At 47.0% G+C, this 23,418-nt stretch overlaps 1 protein-coding gene across 1 annotated transcript; it reads left to right on the forward strand.

The window, feature by feature from the left end:
- The first annotated feature begins 1,234 nt into the window (after window positions 1-1,234).
- Window positions 1,235-22,257, forward strand: LOC144109532 (uncharacterized). The gene is made up of 12 exons (XM_077642357.1): window positions 1,235-1,283; window positions 2,364-2,509; window positions 4,621-4,840; window positions 7,319-7,461; window positions 9,673-9,856; window positions 11,114-11,239; window positions 11,658-11,768; window positions 13,189-13,302; window positions 13,735-13,839; window positions 19,144-19,263; window positions 20,497-20,698; window positions 22,140-22,257. The coding sequence occupies exons 1-12, from the start codon at window positions 1,235-1,237 to the stop codon at window positions 22,255-22,257; spliced, it is 1,638 nt and encodes a 545-aa protein (XP_077498483.1).
- Window positions 22,258-23,418: the final 1,161 nt, after the last annotated feature.

Below are 23,418 nucleotides of genomic sequence, written 5' to 3' on the forward strand. Positions count from 1 at the left end.
TAAATACGTCTCTAAAGCGTCTGAGCCGTGAGGGCAGTTAATGACAGTGGTAATCATGAAGGCCGTTAAGGTGAAGGCCTTCAAGGTAAATGCTTTTAGGGTAAAGGTACTTAAGTCCAAGGCATTTGTGATAAAAGATTTTCGGTGATAGGCCTTTAGGGTAAAAAGCTTATATAAGAGGCCTTTAGTGTGAAGGCCTTCAGGGTAACTGCCTTCCGAATAATGGCCTTTTGGTAGAAGGTCTCTAGGCTACAAGCTTTTAGGTCCAATTCCTAGGTCAAAGGTATTTATGCGTAAGGCCTTTAATGTAAGAGCTTCTAGGTGAGACGATGCTTTTGCATTCACTGTACATAAGCACCTAATGTGTGCACCGTAACTACCGCTACTGCACGATATTGAACGCTTAGCCATGCTGAAGCGTCCGCTAATTTTTTTTATTCTGTGATGTCGCTTGACATCTGAGCAGAGTTGAAAGAATTTTACTAAGAGAGAGAGCGACCGCTTCAATAAAATTTTCTCCTGTACAAGGCATGGTTCAACGTATGCAGCAATAGAGGCCGCCGCGGTGGCTCAGTGGTTATGGCGCTCGGCTTCTGACCCGAAAAACGCGGGTTCGGCCCCGGCCGTGGCGGTAGAATTTTGATGGGGGCGAAATCCTAAAGGCCCGTGTACTGTGCGATGTCAGTGCGCGTTAAAGAAGCATAGGTGTCGAAATTTCCGGAGCCCTTCACTACGGCGTCCCTCTTAGCCTGAGTCGCTTTGGGGCGTTAAACCCCCATAAACCCTAAACCGTATGCAGCAATAGAGCTGGTGGATTTGATAACTTCATCTCTAATCTCATAACTACTTCTCTAATAATTATGAGCCGCTTGGGATAAACCTGGAAGAGTTTTTTTTTTCTGTTTGGATCTGCACCAATCCCTGGCCAATCCCACACCGTGGGCATGCGCCATCGTTTTTGTGGCAACAACAACTACTTCATCTTCTCAAGAAGACAAGTCTTACATGCACTGATCCTAGGCGAGAGCCTACGTGCTTTTGACGAAGCAGTATTACTACAGTTGTTTCCTGTTCATGGCATGAAATTGAGGAATAGTTCAAGTCATTCACGCGCCCCAATGCTTTCTGTTCGATTACCTTCAAATTGCGCTAGAGCTTGCACTGATCAATATTGCGATCATGTGAGACAAATCATGCAGCGAAGAAAAGGACGTTGAAGAACCAATATCCGGCGATGAGCGAAAGGCTGTTGATGCGCACCACGTTTCTTCTTTTCACGGCAGGTAAAGAAGATTCAGGACTTTTGAAAACAGTCTCGCTTGTTCAGAGACCTTTCCCCTAAATTTTGAAAGGCGTGTATTATGGAGCGAACAAAGCAGGAGAATTGGGCTTTAGCAGAGCGTTAAGGGCGTGCATTCGCTGATCACCGACGTGCACATAAGCGGTATTATTTCCAAAAGCATGTTACTCGACTTGACTCGAAGATTAGCGTATAACTTCATTCGGGGTCAGATATTTAGGTTATCAGACCGATCTCGCGCTTTATTTCGTCTCTTAATAATCAGCCTCACTCGTGTACCGGGTTGTTGAACGCCCTGTTGAAATTAATTTTGATTTTGTCAATTTATCGAATGGCGCCCATCTCCGCGTCTCCATAGCTCACGGATATGCCGAGTCTCAGCAAAACAGGTGCTTTCTCCGTACTCCCTCCATGTTTTCTCGGCTTCCCCATCTTCAGTATTTTCCTCCTCTAGCTTAACGAACATATTTATTTCTTACGATACTTGTGCCTTTTCTTTATACATGTATTTTTTCTTCTTGACGTTTTAATGGCTTAATTTGCGTGCTTTGTTACTGAAAAAATTTCTTCATTGTCCGACTGCCTCTATTTTACTTCTATGCATTTGTGTTAGGAGGTAACAATATAATATTGACTTCGGGACCTCTTTCTGTATATCTCTTCATTCTTTGTAGAACCATTAGTGATAATAAACTTCAACTTAAACGTCACATATCATGGGCAATGTGTGACGACCAAAGACGGCATACAGACAAGCACATCTTGCTTTATTTTTTCCCACCCAATTCAGCAGTTATATCAGTTTACTACCAATTCCCTCCAATCTGCTGTTCAGTAACTTCCTCAGTGCCCTTCTGTTTTACAGTTGCCGGATTTATAGTCATCGAATCTTTATATGTGAGACGAGAGGCAAGAGTTGCCCCAAGTGGCAGCCCTACTCCTTGCAGCAAAAACAATCAGATTATTAACTATGAGGAAATTTTTTCACACATCCAATAGCAGGCTAAAGCGCTGCACACAACTGCAGAAATTTGCGCGCTGCTCACTCGCGTGTTTTGCACAGCTCTTCTCGTCGATGGACGCGATGAAGATGGCCTCGAGAGCGAGGTGGCCGCTCTGCTTCCGGGCCTGATGGCCTGCAGTGGCGGAGCAGGAAGCGCCATGGGACCCGCACAGCGTTTGCGAGCGGAAGCCGTGCGTGACGTGCAGGTATACGTTTGGTGTGTGTGTGTGTGTGTGTGTGTGTGTGTGTGTGTGTGTGTGTGTGTGTGTGTGTGTGTGTGTGTGTGTGTGTGTGTGTGTGTGTGTGTGTGTGTGTGTGTGTGTGTGTGTGTGTGTGTGTGTGTGTGTGTGTGCGTGCGTGCGTGTGTGTGCGTGTGTGTGCGTGTGTGTGCGTGTGTGCGTGTGTGCGCGTGTGTGTGTGTGTGTGTGTGTGTGTGTGTGTGTGTGTGTGTGTGTGTGTGTGTGTGTGTGTGTGTGTGTGCGTGCGTGCGTGCGTGCGTGCGTGCGTCCGTCCGTGCGTGCGTGCGCATCTGTATGGTGCCTATGTTTGCGTGCGCGTATTTTTGTTTGTGTTTGTGCGCATGCTTTTGTTTTGTGCTCGCGCATGCTTTTGTTTTGCGCGTGCGCATATTCGGAAGAAAATTCAATGAACTGAAAGCTGCTACGCAGTTGCTGGCTGCCCTTACAAAGATTACTTTAGACAGTCTATAGATTGACCATGGACTTTCTGTCTATAAATTCTAGACAACGCTAGAGAACAGTTCATAAGCAATACAAATCCTACAGACAGTCTAAAGACAATCTGTAGATTTATGGTCATACACTTTTAGTAGTATTTTGTCTGTAGGCAGTCTACAGACTATGAATAGAGAAAAATAAATATCTAGAAGGCAGTACAGTCTATAAGAAGTGTGTAGACTCTCTATAGACGATTTTAAAGGGTGCCGAGTCCACGGCAGAGAAGTTGTTACGGTGCATGGAAGCCTGTCATAATCTAATCTTCACGGGTAGTAAATGCATTACACGTTGACCGCTCCTCACCTCATCCGTTCTGTAAAAACATTAGAAATATGTCAGGTTTAACAACTAATTCTCCTGTACCGGAATGATAGGCGTCGAATTTATTCTGCCTGAATTTTAAATTCAACCCTCTGATCAGCGATTTAACAAGAACAAGTGGCTCAGCCAGATTACGCGGAGCTTCTTAACTTGTGTTACCTGATTGTGTTTGCTATCTACTTGACGATACAGGAAAACACCCGTTTCTTTGTGCTCAGTTTCGTGGTTATATATTTCGTGTCATTGTATTTTCCTGCACCCGATTTATACCAAAGATCGCTATTCAGAAACGACTGCGCAGTCAGGCAGGGCAGGCCTTTCTACAGGGCATCACTGCAGTGCCTCCATCGTGAATCCTTTCAACCGAGTTCTTCTGAATGCCACAGTAGCCCGCTGCCTTTGATCACACAGAGTCGCATTAAACGAAGCATATCGGAGCCATTAAGCCTCTCACTACAGTTGCGGCATCTCGTGTGCAATTTCGAAAGTACAGATCGTGCTGGCTTTCTCGAGAGAGTTAGTTTTGCCACTCGGAGGTGGAGTGTAATGGCATAAACTTTATGACATTCCTTTTTTGCAGGAATAGACAAAGGAACAGCCGTGTATGGGGATATCTCGCACTGTGCTTACAATTCTTCTTCCAGTGCACGCTGCGCTCCCTTCTTACCTTGTCATCCGATGTACGCTCTCTTAGTACAAGCTATCGCCACTGGGCGGCGCCATGAAGCCTACTTTCGAAGTCATTTACTGTTCGATCTCATGTAGCTCTTGTACTCTTGTACGATATCGAGTGCCTGGTCGAAAAGCGGGTTGCCTCATTACAGTATATTATAGGCACTATATCATTACTTTGGCTTCATGCCAGACTTGTGCTACGCCTTATCTCATGTACAGCTTCATGTGACCTTTAGCCAGCGCGGTGACTCTCGGCGCTCTGGGGCTGATCCGAAAGAGGCGGGTTCGGTCCGGGGCGCGGCGGTCACCATTCGCTTTAAAGAACTCCATGTGGTCGAAATTTCCAGAGCCCTTCACTACGGTGTCCCTCGTGGCCTGAATCGCTTTGGGACGTTGAACCATCATAAACCAAAAAAAAAGCATGTGGTCACACTGCACGCTCAGGCAAAAGGGAAGGACAAGAGGATGAGCTGGACGCTCTAATCGATGCGATACTGAAACGTTGCTTTCGACGTGAGACCATCTGGCGACACTTCCCTACCGTCACGCCTGAAAGAGGCTAGAGCTCCACACGATCGACCCAGGTCTGCTGCGTGCGGGAAGACGTGCTGGAGCGCGTGGACGAGGTCGTCGTTCCGGCCTCAGGAGGAGGCAGTCCAGTGACGCTCACCAGGGCGGCGCTGTTCGACAACGTGGCCGCGCAGCCTGACGGACGCTATGCATGCATCGCTATGGTTCGGAACCGGACGTCGGGTGCGCAAGGGAGCGAAGCTAATGGCGACGGGAGGGTGACCATCGTTGGAAGTAAGCTTGCAGCCGTCCATTTTTTTTTCATTTTTTTAGGAGATATCAACACGTGTAACCTCATTGCTTTCTCTGAACCACTGGCTTCTTCAGGATCGAATCACTGTCACGAGTTCGCCGTCTAAGTGTATTAGCTTTACAAGTAATTGTAGTCTTCATATTCTGGAAGTGCACATTCAGGAGATAAATTCCCTAGCAGTGGATAAGGTTCACGACACCTCATTTCTGCTGTCTTGAGCATGGGAAGTTAGTCGTGTCCAACGGCTCCTCTCTTTTTACGTTCACTCGCTTGATCGAGTGCCTACAGATTAAAACTATTCGTTGCCCCTAGTGGAAATTCCGTCTTTACATCATAATGACTCTGTTTACCGAGCTTTATTCCGCCTTTTTTTTACACTCTATGAATCTAACACGACTAGTTTGTGTTCTCTTGGACGTCAAAATAATTTTGCTGCATTGGTGCATTCTTCGCAGAAGCATCTTAACGAAACCGTACTTGGTGATTAGGAGGAAGAGTGGAGGTGGGCTTTTGGTGATGAGTTTGCCGATAGTGCCGCCGCATAATCTTGGAGGCACATCACTTAACACAATGCGTCAGAACTGACTGTTTACCTCGTTATGCATTTCTGAGCAAATATCGTGTGGTCACTCGAGGTGAAGAGCGCTCAGACGACTGCAAACAGGTTAAATCAATAAACAGGCAGTTTTTTCTTTGCCAAGTTAGCTTCGCTGATTCACTATACAGTGTTTTCCCTCCGTCGCAGCTATTCTTCCGCCCTGTGCTGACGGCTGGCGGTGCAACTCCGCCATCGTCCAGGACAAGTGCACTTCGGTCTGCCGCTGCCCGTTTGGAATGCACGCAGTCGAAGGCATATGGAGGTGCAGTGACCCCCGAGGTAAATCGTCGTAATGTTTTAATAATAATAATAATTGGTTTTTGGTGGACAGGAAATGGCGCAGTATCTGTCTCACATATCGGCGGACACCTGGACCGCGCCGTAAGGGAAGGGATAAAGGAGGGAGTGAAAGACGAAAGGAAGAAAGAGTTGCCGTAGTGGAGGGCTCCGGAATAATTTTGACCACCTGGGGATCTTTAACGTGCACTGCCATCGCACAGCACCCGGGCGCCTTAGCGTTTTTCCTCTATAAAAACGCAGCCGCCGCGGTCAGGTTCGAACCCGGGAACTCCGGATCAGTATTCGAGCGCCCTAACCACTGAGCCACCACGGCGGGTCGTAATGTTTTGCTAAACTCGGAATGTGTCGTGATGTGCAGCACAAAGGGTAACAGTCGGGTAGGCATTTAAAACTTCCGTTCTCCCACCTGCACACTATCCCATCACTGCAGGATAAAAAATTTTAAATCTAGTCGAAAGTTAGTGTGAGCATTGATTGGTTCGTACAGCGCAAGTTGAGGCAAACATTGACTGATCATGACTGCCAGGTTTGAATCAAGCTTCTTCAGCTCTTCTTACTGCATCCTGTCACTGGTGCACTATGGCTAAGAGTGTAATAAATCGTGGTTCCTGAAGCTGCAAATCATACACTCCCATTTAGATATCGGTCAGCTGTATGTGAGTGTTATAGTTTGCTACACGGTCACCAACCGTGAGCCACGTTTAAGCTCCGAAAGAGTTTGGCTGTCAGCTGGTTTATTCGAGCAAACAACACTTCATGCTTCAACTGAAATCTGTTTAAAATATAACTTCGTAACACGTGTGTGATTCATTCAACTTATTGGCGGTTTTAGCGCGTTGTCGCGGTTAAAACTGAGGGTCGAAGTTAGTGACTTTTAAAAGTGTTCCCGTGGTTACAGTGAAGTTCGTCGACAGTGACTGCTTCGCATGAAAAATAATTTCGCCTAAAGATACCGGCCCCGCCGCGGTGGCTCAGTGGTTAGGGCGCTCGACTACTGATCCGGAGTTCCCGGTTTCGAACCCGTCCGCGGCGGCTGCGTTTTTATGGAGGAAAAACGCTAAGGCGCCCGTGTGCTGTGCGATGTCAGTGCACGTTAAAGATCCCCAGGTGGTCGAAATTATTCCGGAGCCCTCCACTACGTCACCTCTCTCTTCCTTTCTTCTTTCACTCCCCCCTTTATCCTTTTCCTTACGGCGCGGTTCAGGTGTCCAACGATATGTGAGACGGATACTGCGCCATTTCCTTTCCCCAAAAAACAATTATTATTATTAAAGATACCGAGTTTTCATTGGCATCATAGGACTCTTGAAGCGTTCATAGTCATTCCTTTCAACGACTACCCACATTACCCCATGAGATGTCGCCCTTACAAAACTAGCTAAGGGGTTCAATGCACACTCGTAGAATGTTATGTCTCTTGAACGTTTTCAGAGTTCCGGCAAACATTCTTGATAGTGAGCGTTATCTGACCTTGATCACTAGTGTTCGCTCATTCACTGCGGTTTATATTTGATGGATTCGGTATTGTGTGCCGTATATTATCACTCAATTTTCTTTCCAGAACCATCGCGAGTGGAGCTCGAAGTCCTGGACGAACACGGAGGCCGCTACGACGACGGCGATCGCATTCTGGTGCTGATGCAAGACACGTTAGTCCTCCGCTACCGCTACGCAGTGAGCGCTGACGCCACTCTACTGGAACAGGTAAGTCCAAGCCTTCGTCAGAATGGCAAGCGCCCTCACATAGTTTGCGTGATAAGTGAGCGTCACGATACGCGTACGCAGGTACCAATTAAAATAAATGAAGGCTTAGCTGCCTCTATTGTGCTAATAACCCATGCAGCACAGGATATCGGCCCAATATTGCAACAGGATGGTCGCATCCTGGTCCTTTGTAGGGCCAGCTTTGCCAATACAGTTCCAATGTTGGGCCATTTGCTCGTGCCGCTTGGGAAGCTTTCTGCGTAACTAAGTTAATGCATACACAAACAAGAACGAGTCCGAATGTAAAAACGCTGCGTTTTAGCCTCGAAGAACAAACCTGAACATGAAATACACCTGAAATTTCGGCTTACTCATGCATCCTGAGGCAAAGTTTAAACATAGTCCGACGCCCGATAGAAGCGCACAATTGGAAAAGCGCTTTTGACGGGTTAGGATACTCGCGTACTCTGTCTTAATGAGTATTCCCGTTACTTTCAAAAAGAACTCAAGAAAGCCCCTAACATGCTCTTCAGAGCACCCAGGCAAGTTATCTTAGTTCTGTCCTCTTACGATGAACAGGCACATAGATATGTGCCTGTTCACATCTTGAACCGGCACATATCTATGTGCCTGCTCGAAGCGCTTGCTCGAGTTCCTGGGGCACCCTCTATATGTAGTAGTAGTAGTAGTAGTAAGTGTTTAATCAAAAATATAATAAAAAGGAAGTTAAAAGATTTTTGCTCACCCCGGCATCTGCCATCACTCTATCGGCGGCACCTGAGCTGGGGCAGCGGAAATAAAGGATAGAAGGCAGTATGAAAAAGGGAAATGAAAGAGGTGAGGACCCGCCGCGGTGGCTCAGTGGTTAGGGCGCTCGACTACTGATCCGGAGTTCCCGGGTTCGAACCCGACCGCGGCGGCTGCGTTTTTATGGAGGAAAAACGCTAAGGCGCCCGTGTGCTGTGCGATGTCAGTGCACGCTAAAGATCCCCAGGTGGTCGAAATTATTCCGGAGCCCTCCACTACGGCACCTCTTCTTCCTTTCTTCTTTCACTCCCTCCTTTATCCCTTCTCTTACGGCGCCGTTCAGGTGTTCAACCATATATGAGACAGATACTGCGCTATTTCCTTTCCCCCAAAACCAATTATTATTATTAAAGAGGTGAGGAGACAGCAAGAAAGGACATAGGGAGAGGTCATATATACACTATTTACAAAGAGTCAAAATAAAGTCCAGGTCGTGCGCGTGTACACAAAATGATTTAAAAAATAAAAAACATAAAAATAAAAATAGAAAACACGCGCACAACACTCTGCACACAACAGCTGGGATGGGGCGCCCAGCTGTTAAGCGTCCGAGGTAGTAGTGCACGGGGAGCGTTCCGTCACAGCGCATCACTACCTGGCGCAGAACAGACGGGACGTCAAGCCCGTCTGTTCGAGAAATGCACAGAGGCTCACCATTGTTCGCTCACGGGTGCGCGCACTGCCCTGCGGCCACAGTAGTGTCTTGAGCGAGTCCGGGAGTAAGCCCAGCTCTCTGTAGGCCGCGAGCATATCGCGACGAGCATCAGCGAACGCTATATAATAATAATAATAATAATAATAATAATAATAATAATAATAATAATAATAATAATAATAATAATAATAATAATAATAATAATAATAATAATAATAATAATAATAATAATAATAATATTAATAATAACATTAATAATAATAATAATAATTCGTTTTTTGGGGTGAAAGGAAATGGCGCAGTATCTGTCTCGTATATCGTTGGGCACCTGAACCGCGCCGTAAGGGAAGGGATAAAGGAGGGAGCGAAAGAAGAAAGGAAGAGATAGGTGCCGTAGTGGAGGGCTCCGGAATAATTTCGACCACCTGGGGATCTTTAACGTGCACTGACATCGCACAGCACACGGGCGGCTTAGCGTTTTTCCTCCATAAAAACGCAGCCGCCGCGGTCGGGTTCGAACCCGGGAACTCCGGATCAGTAGTCGAGCGCCCTAACCACTGAGCCACCGCGGCGGGTGCTATATGCAGCCCAAGAAACAATTTTCAGTTCCCGGTGCTCTTTTCCGCAGCTCCTTTTAATCCGTGTCCGTGTCTACTTCGTCAACTACTGGGTTTATAAAACGTTTGTTCGAGAATTTCTGGGCTGCACTTGTTAGAGACAGCCATTTAAAGCGTGACACATTGGTGCAGGTCTCCGGGGAAGAACCATGGAGACGTCCCGTAATGTTTTCCTCGAAGACCAGCAGCGTTCGGCGTCACGAAGGCACGCTCGTTCTCTGGGAGGTCAGCAGGGCCGTGGCGGTGTTCGTGCAGGTCGCTCTGCACAGCCGGCCTCCGTTGACCAAATCCGTGATGCTGAATCTAGTCATCGTTCGTAAGTGGCTCTTGGAAGAGTTGTCCTAGACGGTAGGAGTATTGTGGCCGGTGTGGCGACACCGCTGTGACGAACCGGACCAGTTATTGTAGCGAACTGCTTCACTATGCTAGGCAAGGCAGTCGTCACGTAGGCCGGAGAATGACCTTGAACGACCTTCAGCCGAACCACGTTCGCCGAATGTTTTACAATATGTTTTACATATGGTTTTACAATATGACCATATGTTTTACAGTTATGGTGCCGAACTCTTTACCCCTGACCTTGACCCATGACATTTAGTTGACATTTGACCTTCGAACTCTGACCTTTGGCCTCCGACCTTGAGTTCACCTCGTACCTTTGACATTGCGTGACCTTTGGGTTGACCTTTGACCTTAAGAACATCGATGTATGTGAAGTCACATGATGACATCGCATGGGGGTGTCGTAAGACCATGTGATACCACGTCATAGCCACGTGGTCGTGTGGGTATAGTATATAGAACGGCTGTCTCGAGCGTGTAGCGGAGCTGCAATGGACGAGCCTCAGACGCTTAGCAAGCGCGCTGGCTTTCCGCAGAATTCTAGGGTTAGCCAAGTTAGGCCACTGCCAATTTTTTTTTTATCCCGTACCGTCTTGGCCAAATGTAACCGGTCAACGGTGGTTTCTTTCTTAGCCGCGTAGCAAATCACTTATGGCAGCCCCTTAGCTCTGAATCTGTGTAAAGTAAGGTGAGCCCTCGTCCTCAGGTTTTGACACCTTTTGGGGCTGTATGGCCGCTGTAAAGACCCCGTTATACGGTTGAGGAGCGAAAACCTGCTGCTCGGTTACTTTAGGCAAAGAAGGTACGTGGCGTCGCTTATGTGATTAGCGGTTACTGACTGTCGTCTGTGCTCGACCTGCGCAAATAGCGCATATAGCGGCTAGTTGGTTCGACAGCTAGTTCGTAACAGCCCACAGCACCTCGTGACACCTCATAACACTCCGCAACACCCGAAATGCTGATGCTTTAAAGGTTTCAGAGACAGGCTAATTTCGAGGCTGTCCACGACAATCTTAAGGCGGATTTTGGAGAGAGTACAGACGTACGCTCTGCATCGCCTAGCTTACTTAAGAACATTTCCGCTTTTGTACGCCTAAAGCGGCAGTCATCGCATATATTTGCATTCCTGTTCTTTCTAAATTTGAATTGAATGGAAGCAAACGTCTGTGAAACAAATTGCCCAGTACGCGGCTTAGAGGTTCCAAATACGGTCGCCCACGATTCAATGCAGCCCAGTTAGCGGTCGGCATGGCCTGCCTGGAGGACGTGGATTGCCGCAGTGTGAATGGTCTGTGCATGGAGCGGCAATGCAAATGCGTGTTTTCTCTCGACATCAACGGGACATGCGTGGTGGTTGGTGAGTTGGCAGTTGCATTTAAGATGAGAAGTTTTACAGTCTAGCGTAAGCGGCTCTTGGTCCAAGCTACCCGACACTCAGCACGCTGGCATTAATATTTTCCATGCTGTTGGAGAGCGCGACACAGAGCACTGAGTTTCTAAAGTGCGCAAACTGCTCCCTGCAGAATACCTGCGAAGATTAGCACTTGCGCTCCACAACATGTGCGTCTTTTTGGACTTTCTCTAAGACCTTAGCTCAGTTTGTCCTGGCCACTGTACTGTGCGCCTTTCAAGTGCTTCCTTCACTATGGCGAGATAATGTCTTTAAGGAAACAAAGTAGTCGCGATCATTTAATTGGTATTACCGGAAACTCGAACACTGACTTTGGCTCACCTCTTGTTAGCCATGTTAACCTCTTCTGTTCCCATCTGGTCAGGCTGCGAGCGGAACGAAGAGTGCGCGAGGGTTCCGGGAACTGTCTGTGTGGAGTCGACCTGCCAGTGTCCTACCGGCAGCGAGCTCAGGAACGGAAGGTGCCGGCATAGAGGTAATTGCGAAGCACCGCTCTTTCTCTCTATTGTGCCACCCTGATTTTGCTTGTCTATGCTGCTGATTATAAGCGACCGCAGTGATTTTACACCACACTGAAGTTATTGTTGATGCTCTTGGCCTTGATGGGCCACGGTGGTCGCTCATTGGACGGCTAAATTCTAATGTTATTTTGCGTTCAGAGTTATATAGCGTGTTACCGAGCCCGAGGTGCTGACTACTCCAGAGCCCTGCAATATAAGATGTCCTGTATTACCCAGTTGTGGTAGTGCAACGGTTCTTGGGAGCAGGCAAAAGTTTACTTTTACTTGCGGTTTTACTAAATACAGCCATAGAATGGGTTGAGGTGCTAAAGAGGTAGTAAGGCAGGCGAAAAAGCAGGAGGTAGAGGATGCTGCTAAAAAAAAATAATAATAATAATAATAATAATAATAATAATAATAATAATAATAATTGGTTTTGGGGGCAAAGGAAATGGCGCAGTATCTGTCTCATATATCGTTGGACACCTGAACCGCGCCGTAAGGGAACGGATAAAGGAGGGAGTGAAAGAAGAAAGGAAGAAGAAGTGCCGTAGTGGAGGGCTCCGGAATAATTTCGACCACCTGGGGATCTTTAACGTGCACTGACATCGCACAGCACACGGGCGCCTTAGCGTTTTTCCTCCATAAAAACGCAGCCGCTGCGGTCGGGTTCGAACCCGGGAACTCCGGATCAGTAGTCGAGCGCCCTAACCACTGAGCCACCGCGGCGGGGCAACATTACGAGTTTCCAGGATAGCCGGAGCTGTTCAACTAGACAAAACCAGAGAGTGTCTCTGCCTCGGCAGGACTGAACAGTGAAACCAGAGGAAGCGGCAAGGTGTGCCAGAGATGCAGTCATGTTAACATGTCGGCAGCAGTCTTAATAATAATAATTGGTTTTTGGGGAAAGGAAATGGCGCAGTATCTGTCTCATATATCGTTGAACACCTGAACCGCGCCGTAAGGGAAGGGATAAAGGAGGGAGTGAAAGAAGAAAGGAAGAAGAGGTGCCGTAGTGGAGGGCTCCGGAATAATTTCGGCCACCTTTAACGTACACTGACATCGCACAGCACACGGGCGCCTTAGCGTTTTTCCTCCATAAAAACGCAGCCGCCGCGGTCGGGTTCGAATCCGGGAACTCCGGATGAATAGCCGAGCGCCCTAACCACTGAGCCACCGCGGCGGGACTTTAAAGAACTGCCAGGTGGTCGAAATTAAAGCAGCAGTCTTCAGGACCGCGTTTTCATGTGCGCAAATAATTTGTATGCCTGGTCACTCCTAAGTTATACCTCATTCAATGCGTAAACTAGTCCAGGTGCTGTAGCCACTGTTCATTAAAAATATAAGCAAACGTACACGTCAACGTGCGGGGGCGCATCTCTTCCCGTCGTGCAGCCTGCAGGAATCACTTCGAGTGTGCACGCGAGCGCCTGCACACAGTCTGCTTCCGGAACTCCTGCCTCTGCACCCACGGTCACCGAGACGTGGACGGAAGCTGCACGCCGATAGGTGGGTTCTGCTTCTCTGCAATTCGTCGAAGTTTTTCGGAGTTCCTTCGAAGTTCCTATTGTTTCGTGTACGTCAGTGGCCTGGCATCCTTTCCCCGGCATCAGTGTGAAAGGATATTGGGGAAGAGGGAAAGAATCTGGAAAGGAATAAAAATCACACATGATTTAGATCGCGGGTAAGAGAATCCAACCCACGTGTGCCGAGATTCGTTACGTCTTCGAGCTTTCTTGACTTCGTAGGCCTCTTAGAGCTCCAGTAATGAAGGTTGCAGGCAGTTTTTGTTTCTACTGAATACATCATGAATAGAGCATGTACATACTAGGAGCCCAAGAGCTCTGCTCGCTCTACCACAAGGCTGAGATTTGCACACATTTCAGGCACGAGAATACATGCTCTGTTAAGCAAGTGTTTAACTTCTACTATTGTTTTCAGACTGCTTTCACGATATCGAGTGCCGCGACCCTTTAATGATTTGTCGGAACGCAACCTGTCAATGCTCCGATGGACACGTAGACTGCGGCGAACGGTGTGAGCCAAGTACGTTGGTCTTTTTTCTAGTTATAGTAATATATTTTGTCGTTTCACTAGCCCCAGCCTGCACAAGGCCTCGTCGATGAATGGTGAATTGTAAGATGCTGGGTATGTGTACATGAATTGAACACTTACATTTTCCGTAAGCTATTCGGCCTGTAAGCGACCTGAAAAGTTCTTACAATTGTAGGCGACTTTACGAAAAATATCTGGTCAATGCCTGTAGCCTCCTGGGAGCCAGAAAATATGATTCAGCCACCTCAGTAGTCAGCATTTTGAGAAACACGGGCAACCGTTTCTTTCGTTACAGAATATACAGACCTAGTTAAATGATGCCCATAGTTGGCGAATGAACACGGAACTCGTTTTTGGACCAACTATGGACCTCCTCCATGTTTGTAAACAAACGAGGTGGCGCTGCAGTCGCTAGCGAGCTCGTGGTAGGCAAAAGGTCGGGGAGTGGCGTCGCGGATAGGTGTTGAGGGCGGGTTTTCAAGGCTTGTAGGCGCGTTTCCAGTTTCTGCGAATCATAGCAATGGTCGATGCTTCCAACTTAGTAATTTGTTGAAGTACACGAGCTCGCGTTGGCCACGTGCGGCCTATAAAGTGAAATAGTTTGCCACTGTATTGTATATATGGTTAGTAGTAAACATGAGGAAAGCGTTCCTGCCGTTTATTTATGCGCTAGGCATTGAATAAAACAAGTTTTGACACACTGCACTAGCCGGAATGATTTTACTTCGGGACAATAGTGAGGGGAAGTGCTGGCCTTGTTTCGTCGGAGCAGACATGCGCTCATCGTCTGCTGACATACCTACGTGTCGCACTGTGCGAGAAGTGGTGACAGCTTCGTGTCCCTGATCTCCTGTCTCGCTTAGCGCTGTTTTTAGCCGCATGACCACACACCAGCCAGCCGACTTGTCCTCTTGTTAAGCTGGTCGATTTGGTGAAAATTTTTCATTTCTAGAATTATTTTCTTTCCTAGCCCTGAAGTCTAGTTTCGTGACGAAAAATTATAGCAAAATATTGAGTACAAATTTATAAATTACGCTTTTTAGAAGTGTGGTTGTCAAAAATTGTGAGGTAATTTCTTTGATTTCAGTGCCGAATTTCTTTGACCAAAGCGAAAGCGAAGATGCCATAAACGAGGGAATAAACTTTAAGGTTCGTTTTGTGACCTCTCACATTTTCTGCGACTGGATCACTCACCTTCTTAATTCGCATGAAAATCAAATGATTCCATTTGTCGCAAACTATTCCTGAGACGTTGAGGAGCGTAATAAATCTCTCGATTTTTTTTCTCTACACGTGCAGAACTGTGTTAGTTATTTCTTGTAAGAAACGTTTTCATGTAACTATGCATGCATAAGTACTGATCATATAGAAAAAGAACTAATCGCGTCATCGTACAGAACAGGGCTTTATGTACATGCTGGCATGAAAAAACTGCGCACTATCCAGTCAATTATTTGAGACCTTGGGGGACTTGACGACGGTGTTAATTATAATTACCCAGAACTGCACCAGGTATAGCTATAAATAAAAGGAATTACTGAAACTAGCGTAGGAATTTCATATTTGCACCAAGTTTAGTTACATATCGCATGCATGAATAACGAAAACACTTTTCATTGCCGCGTCCCCTCTCAATCTCGCCACGTGTCTGTTAGTAGCACGCCAGCGGCTGCTTCGTTCCAAACAAGCTGCGCGATCATGTACTACCTCATGAAACATGGCACATGCATGATGCAATGAAAAAGCATATGGCGTTTAGCACACTTAAGGTATGCTATTCTAAGCACACCAACGCAACCGCGCAAGATTGACACAACTTACCAGATTTCTTTCTACTCGAATGAAATAATTACGTCGTCATATCAAGAAACAGTTTCAAGTAAATATTAAATGTCATAAAACGCGCCATTAAAACATGGTGTGCTATTAACAAAAAAACGCATTCCTTGGGGGCGAGTGAACCTGTCGGCGCCCCGTGCACTCCGGCTCAAGGTGATAAGTACGTGTGCAGCTGCATATGTCTTTTTTTCCTTGAGCAATTATCAGCCTACTATCCTGAAGTTCAGGTGAATGAACGCAGTAACTTGCATGCTATTAAGTGCATTGAGTGTCAGTGCCTATCGACTCCCAGACTTCGCGCTTTACTACCGTGGCCCAATGCCTGTTAGCCAGTTTCCGAATGCGGCATTTATGCGCGAGAAACCTATCGAGGCTAAATTAATATTTTTATGCTACTACGCGGATCCAGCAGTGACGCAGCTGGTCAATACATGCTGCTTCTGCAGTGCACAGGCTTGAACCAGCCGCCGGTAGCTGCGGCAGCTGCGGTAGGCACGGGCAAGCGGAACCTGTTTTGCCTACCATGCGAAAGTCGCTGCTAACATCAGCGCCACCGCATCTTCGTGACGTCGCTGGGTGAAGGAGGTCCATAGTATTAACTAGCCTTGATATGTTAGTTCAGTTACAAGGCTATGTACCAGGTACAGAAGCAATATAAAAATGAGAGGCTGACAGGGGATAGCAGTGGGAACAAAGTTGCATTTTTCCACAACGCATGGAGAACGCAGATAGCAGAATATTTTTAGTGCCTCGGCAGAATTGACCCAAGACATCGTGAAGAAACGTACAGGTGGTCAACAGGGCTGCATTGAGAATATGTGTGGAGGCAAGGAATGCTGTCCGCGCCCCAAGTGTGTAGAACGCGTGTTTTAAAGAAGAATACGTGTAAGCTGAGAAGGACAGTTACAAATAACTCTCTCCGAGGAAGATGCTGAGAAACGTGTTAGTGTTAATAAATTAATTTTGTTATAATAAGCGTGTGATGTATCGCACGTGCTCACCAATGTGTTATTCCAAGATGGAATGGAGACGTGCCCAGGAAACCAATATGTAAAATAATAGCACCGCTTTCATCGTATCGCGTATGCCTTCAGGACCGTTGTTTGGGCGCGGTGTGTCAGCTGGCACACACTGCAGTAAGCCGCAGTTGCAGTAAGCCTAGGCTTACTGCAGAGAGTCGATTCGTCTCGGTGGCTTCATCTCATGTTTTATGTGGCAACTACAAAACCTTTCATGCCGCGTAAGAGGCGAGCTGTTGCTTCCGTCACTGATTCATCCTTCGTGCTGGACACTGAATGTTTATACAGCTCAGTTGCTTGAGCCCAGTTGCGTTTTTGGTATTTCACATTTCTCCTGCTTCGATTATACAAAAACTTCGGCACGCTTATGTTCATGAAAAGTAACTGATGTCACATAGCGCGAAAGTGCTCTGCGAGATGAGACTACCTTTGGCTGAAAAGCTAAAATCGGCCGTGTTCGACAGCTTTATCAGAGGTTGCCGAATGTGGAACTTTTACTAAATAAAACGGGCCACTTACCCGCTTGTTTTGTAAACTTTCTTTTTGAATAATTCCGATCTAAAACGGACGTTAGTGCTTATTTTTCATTCAATTAAAATTTGACCTTGGAGTAATTATAATTGGTTTTTTGGGGAAAGGAAATGGCGCAGTATCTCTCTCATATATCGTTGGACACCTGAACCGCGCTGTAAGGGAAGGGAAAAAGGAGGGAGTGAAAGAGGAAAGGAAGTGAGAGGTACCGTAGTGGAGGGTTCCGGAATAATTTCGACCACCTGGGAATCTTCAACGTGCACTGACATCGCACAGCACACGGGCGCCTTAGCGTTTTTCCTCCATAAAAACGCAGCCGCCGCGGTCGGGTTCGGACCCGGGAACTCCGGATCAGTAGCCGAGCGCCCTAACCACTGAGCCACCGCGGCGGGTCAATACCTTGGAGTAAAGTTTACGTTTCTGTAAAATATATTTAACTGACTTTTAACATCACCACTGTTTCATACACGCAGAATACTACAAGTTCCTGTTAGGTTAAAGCCGATCACTGGGTATTGTGCAACACTGTCTTGTCTACAGCCAACACCGCTACCTAGCAATGCCGTCCGTATGTATACTTGTGTATGTTGACTCCTCCTCCATTCCTTTGTTGTAAATGCTCGTTCATTGAATTTGTTTGCATTCTGCCTTGCACTTGCTTCAAACCGATAGTCCCGCAATGTCTTCATCACTGCAGACCCTAAAGCATGCGACGGCCAGAAGGAGTGCATGGAACCTAAAGCCTCTTGCAGCAACGGGAGATGTTCATGCCCTGAAGGATTTTCTCTTGCCGGGAGAAAGTGTGTACGGGGTGAGAGTCGCTTTTGTCTGTCACCCGCCGCGGTTACTCAGTGGCTTTGACAGTGGCCTCCTGATTCCAACGTCGCGAGATCGAGTCCCGGCCATGGCGGCCGGGGCCTTTCACTATATGGCGCCCATCACAGCTCCACACGCAGTTTCGGGGCGTTAAACCTCTCATATCATATCATACCATACCATACCATACAATACCATACCATACCGTACCATACAAACTGTGTGTGGCAGACGAACTAGCACCCCCCCCCCCCCCCCCCCCCTGTAAGCGACTGTAGCGAACATCGCGTAACTCAGTGGGGACAATTTAAACTTGTAACTTTGAGAAAACTAGTGACCCGAGAGATTCTGTGCGACCGTTGTGATTATCATGGACGACACTCCCTCGTCGCTGCAAAATGTGACCTATTAAATCCTTACTGCGCTCACAACAACTGTTTCCGAGGCCAGTGAAAATTGGAGTGATATGTACCGAGCATGCAAACCAGAAATGATTGTCCAGATTTCCACGGCTTGTACTGTTCAGCCGATATAATACATAAAAAAGATTTTCAGTATGCAAGCTTGTCCAGTGTAGTCGCTGCAGTAAAGTAGCGGCGTAACATGACTGGTGGGCACGTTCAATCTTTGCAGTGGCTCCTTAGTGGAAACGAGTAAGTAATGATCGGTATATATGTGACTCTTAGGCCAACGCGGTCGCACATGAACGCTCCCCAACTACGTTTTGTTGCTGCAGGTAGTCATGCGTCTATATCAGCGCCTTTGAAGATGCCTCGCGTTGCTCTCAGCAACAGCGAGGTAACGCTTAGAGGAAGGAATTTTCGCCACCCTTAAAAACGAAGCGAATGCGGTAGTTTTCTATTGTAGAGCGCTTTCTTCGAAACGCCGTCAATACTACACTGGCATTGGCAGATGAAGTTGTGTCGTGGTTTTACATAGAAAGTTTCCGCGAGTGATCTTCATTGACGTGCAAGTCCTTTGTAAAAATCGGACTACCGGTTGAAGGAGCTGTTCCGTCAAACCGAAGTTTCTTCGGAGGAGAGCCCTCGTGCATCCTGTCCTGTTCTTGACACAAGCTCAACATTCGCAGCTCGTGGTCGCGCCAGAAAGTGCCTGGCAGACGGCGACTGCAAGTGGAGCGACCTGTGCCTGAACCGTCGGTGCGTGTGCCACAGAGAGTCGTCCTCCGGGCCTGGTGTCTGCCTGGAAGGTGAGGGAAGATCGGGAAGTCCGCAGTCTCCCAGATGGGTTCTGAATTTGCTAAGGAAGCGCAGTACCCGATAATAATTAGCCGGCGCGAAAGAGGGACCGAGGAAGACGGAAGACGACGATTAGAAGTATGTCCCACTTTATAGTATTTGTGTTTGTTCCCGTGCCATGTTCTTCACATCCGAAATGACCCAATAACTAACCCCAACTGCAGAACCTCTAATAGGGACTCAGTGCAGCTTAAAGCGGAACGCGCAAGATAGGATGCCTGAGATCTGCTATCAGGTTAGACGCCTTAAAGCGTGTTTGCTGCTTAAAAAGATTCGGATTTTGGCAGATAAGGCAAGAATTCAAGTCAATGGAGATGGCTTATCCTGCTGCCATCTGTGCACCCTTCTATTTAGTCCATGAAACTGGTTCGATAGCGTGGTAGCTGATAACTTGTTTCTGTGCCAATTACTGCGCGGGTAAAAAGTAGCTATCTTTTGGCGCTGACAAAGACCAGAATTACATTTTAGCATCTAAAAACAGGCCGCAATTGCTGCTGCCCACCTTCTTTAATGCTGCGCGCACTGGGGCTCATTGAATTCGACTTGAAAAATTATAGGTGTAACTTTAAGAGACTAGAAGCGGGCAGAGTGAGTGAGAGAACAAATGCGGGTTAACGACATCCTAGTCGAAGTCAAGATCAAGAAATCGGCTTAGGCAGGGCATGTAATGCGAAGGCAAGATAACCACTTGTCCTTCAGGGTAACGGAGTGGATGCCAATGAAAGACAAGCATAGCAGGGGGCGGCAGAAAGTTAGGTGGGCGGACGAGATTAAGCAGTTTGCTGGGATACGATGGCCGCAGCTGACGAAGTGCAGGGTTAATTGGAGAGACATGGGAGAGGCCTCCGTCCTGCAGTGGGCGTACTCATACTGATGTTGATGGTAATGATGATGTGCTGGTGAGCAATGACTGCTGCGATAAATGTTGGTTGGCCTTTATTAACAGCTTTTACATAATGTATGTGCACAACTGGCACACATAATATAGTGCGAGACAATAAAAAGCAGCAGAAGTTTTCTACTGATAGTCTGGATACAATATAAGCCCAAAGGAAATGGTTAACAAAAATTGTAGTTGCTCCCTCCAGCTCGTAAAGTCTACGTCAGAGATCTCTATCCTGATTAGTTCGGTGGATAATGGCTGAGCAGCCGCATTGCAAGCGCCCAACATTGTTCCCCGACAGCCGACCTTGAGTCGAGCACGGATGCATTGGGTACCACCAGCGCTCACAAGCTGTTCGCTGCTGCCACTGGCATCGGCATATTCCTGGTGACGTCGGCAGGACTCGTCCTCTTCCTCGCTTCCCTCTCGAAGAAAGAGGGTATAGATGTGGACACAGCTCCAGGTATACAAGCTGGTGGAGAGCCACCCATCGATCATGGCTGGTGAGAGTTTCGGCCAGGCTGCGTCTGTTTTGCTTCAACAGCTACTAACAGTTTTACTGCGCATTCACTTGCCTGGTAGCAATATAGGAATTAGTTCCTATGCGTGGTATACACCAGCTCAAGCGATGCTGCTTGTTTGTACACGTGCAGTAAGCACCACCTTTTTTACTAACAATGAGTATCTTCAAACCAAACTCAGAACCAGTTAGGTTTAGGTCTAGCTAGGTTAATAGCTATAGAGCCCGGTTTTGTTTCCCTTCCTCATTATTTATTCCTTTATTCTGTCCATAGCATCATTTGTCTTCGCTGGTAGTGTGTGCGTGACGTCACTTTATGCCAGCGTGTTGGGACCAGTAAGCGTGGCAGGTTGCAGTGACGTCATTGGCAACAAAAAGTGCATAATGACCAATCATCGGTGCACGATGCAGAAACGTCATGCGGGACGCAACTGAAGGCTGTGTATAATATTAATAATGTAGCAATTATTCATTTGCGTTCAACAAACCACCATACAACTGCCCAACCGGCTAGAAAGGGAAGCTATACAGCTTTCCTTCGACCCCGGACCAGGACGATATATAGATAAGTTTATTGTTTGAAAGGACCGAGAGGTCGGTCGCTAGGGCGAAGTCCTGCCCTGCTACTCTGCATTAGGGAAGGGGAAGAGTAGAAGAAAAAGGTTCGTGATGGTTGACGGTTTGGTGAATTCAGATGAAAATATACGCAAGCACATTTGGTGGCAACACAGTTGCGACTCGGTGTCACTGTCTCTCAAAAAGCGTGAAAACGCCCGCATTGCTTGGAGAGCTTCCCAACTCTCAGGCCAAGCACCTAGCACTAAGTCCTTCGAGAGTGACCAAATTCTTGTTTACCTACGAAGTTTCTGTGAAATTTGTGTAGGTTTCCTTTGTAGCCCTATGGCGTCGCTTGGGCGGGTGCTAATGAGTTATTGTTTCCTTATTGCTTTACTATTTAACGTGATGTAAGGCAAACGCGTATGACTGTCTGTTGTTACGTTATTATTGCTCTACATGACACTTCTGTTTCTCGGCAAGCGCTGCAATAGTGAGCACTGTTGGCCTGAATTGCATATCGGCATAAACAGTGCCTAATACGGGTGAAGTTTTTCTGAGCCTAAGCTCACCAAGGCTAGCTCTCCTGCTGGTCTAGAAGGGTCCTGCGCTCCAGTCGCTGAGAGTGACTCCCTGTAATCACAACATCACTTGTGGCAAACGCACCTAAAATCCATTCAGCACGCCACCTGGGGGGCTTTATTCTAGATGCAAACTGTAGTCGTAAAAGGTGCGATATGACGAAGTGAATGCCGGATGCATATTCGCCGGAAACAAATGCCGACATCACTCGTTATGAAATAACGATAGAATACGGCCCTGACGCAGACCACGCATTGCTGAGTGGCGGCCACTTTGCGCATGCGCAGGCCTTCGGAAGATCCGCACGAGGGAGCTACCACTGATGGTGTTCCCTGTACTCACAGCGTGACCGCAACGGACAGTCAGTGCAGCCTGGATGAGGATGTCGTTGTTCACGACGACTAACGACCCACGGAAATTATCTTACCATCATTGACGCGTTAGTTTATTAGATTCGATGTCAAATACGTTACGCCACTTATCTAACGTCTCCCCTGAATATAGATGCCTCTGCAGCCTGTGACGCAGAGTGCGCAGCTGCTTCGGGATTTCAAAGAATTTACGACATATACACGATCCGGGCTTCGAAAACATTTCTCTGGTAATAAATGTTAACAACCGTCGTTTCTTCTAATGCTTCTCAAGCTTTCTAATCCTTCTCGTGCTGTGCGCAATATTTCTCATTTACCCACTGAAGCAAAAACCCCAGATTTACTCTACAGCGACTGAGGGTGGCTCAGGTTACTCTCTGTCGCGGTGTTCCTATACTGTAAACAGAAAGGTGTACAAAGGGGACTAAGCTGTCCTCTATAACACTCCCTTTTATAAATTCAGCGCGTTAGACCATAGATTACTCTCTTGTTATTCTCATATAGATGTATTTTTGTTTAGATTGTACTCTTTTTTTCTTCAGGCATTTTTTTTTCTTCAGGCCTCGGTAACTACAAGCTTTATGTTGCGCTTAACACTCTGAAGAGCTCTTAAATAGCCGGAGCAATAAGCATCCATCGAATATTTTTGGTTTGTTGAAGGCCGAGCTTGTTCGCTGTGCACGAGCCTGATGCAATGATTTGCAGTGTGAATATGCCTGGTACCGTATTCTTTGGTGTAAAAGTCTCGCCCCTTTCTTTTCCCAAAAAATTTGTGCCCGTGCATTTTGTTAAAAAAAAACTGGTGCATAGATGAGAGAGGGTGATATGAAAACAAATAGAAACTTAAGAAAGTTGCCATCTTACTGCACTCATGTCCATAAGAGTAGAGGCACCGGCTAAGGCTCTGAGAATAGTGTTTTTTTTTTCAATACCGAATCGAATGCAAGTATTGAACCTATAATGCTAATCGTGTCGGAATATATTAGTGCATTAGCCTAATGTAATTTTCGAAGAAATATTCCCTGCTTGAAGGGCTCAAAAACAACGATGTGCTGGCGCTGAATTGAACTAGCTTCGCTATGGCGGCTGCACCAATGCAGTTTCTTTTTTCTTCTTTATTCCTTCCTTCCTTCCTTCCTTCCTTCCTTTCTTTCTTTCTTTCTTTCTTTCTTTCTTTCTATCATTCTTTCGTTCT

This window comes from Amblyomma americanum, chromosome 11, assembly GCF_052857255.1.
Source record: "Amblyomma americanum isolate KBUSLIRL-KWMA chromosome 11, ASM5285725v1, whole genome shotgun sequence".
Taxonomy (NCBI): Eukaryota; Metazoa; Arthropoda; class Arachnida; order Ixodida; family Ixodidae; genus Amblyomma; species Amblyomma americanum.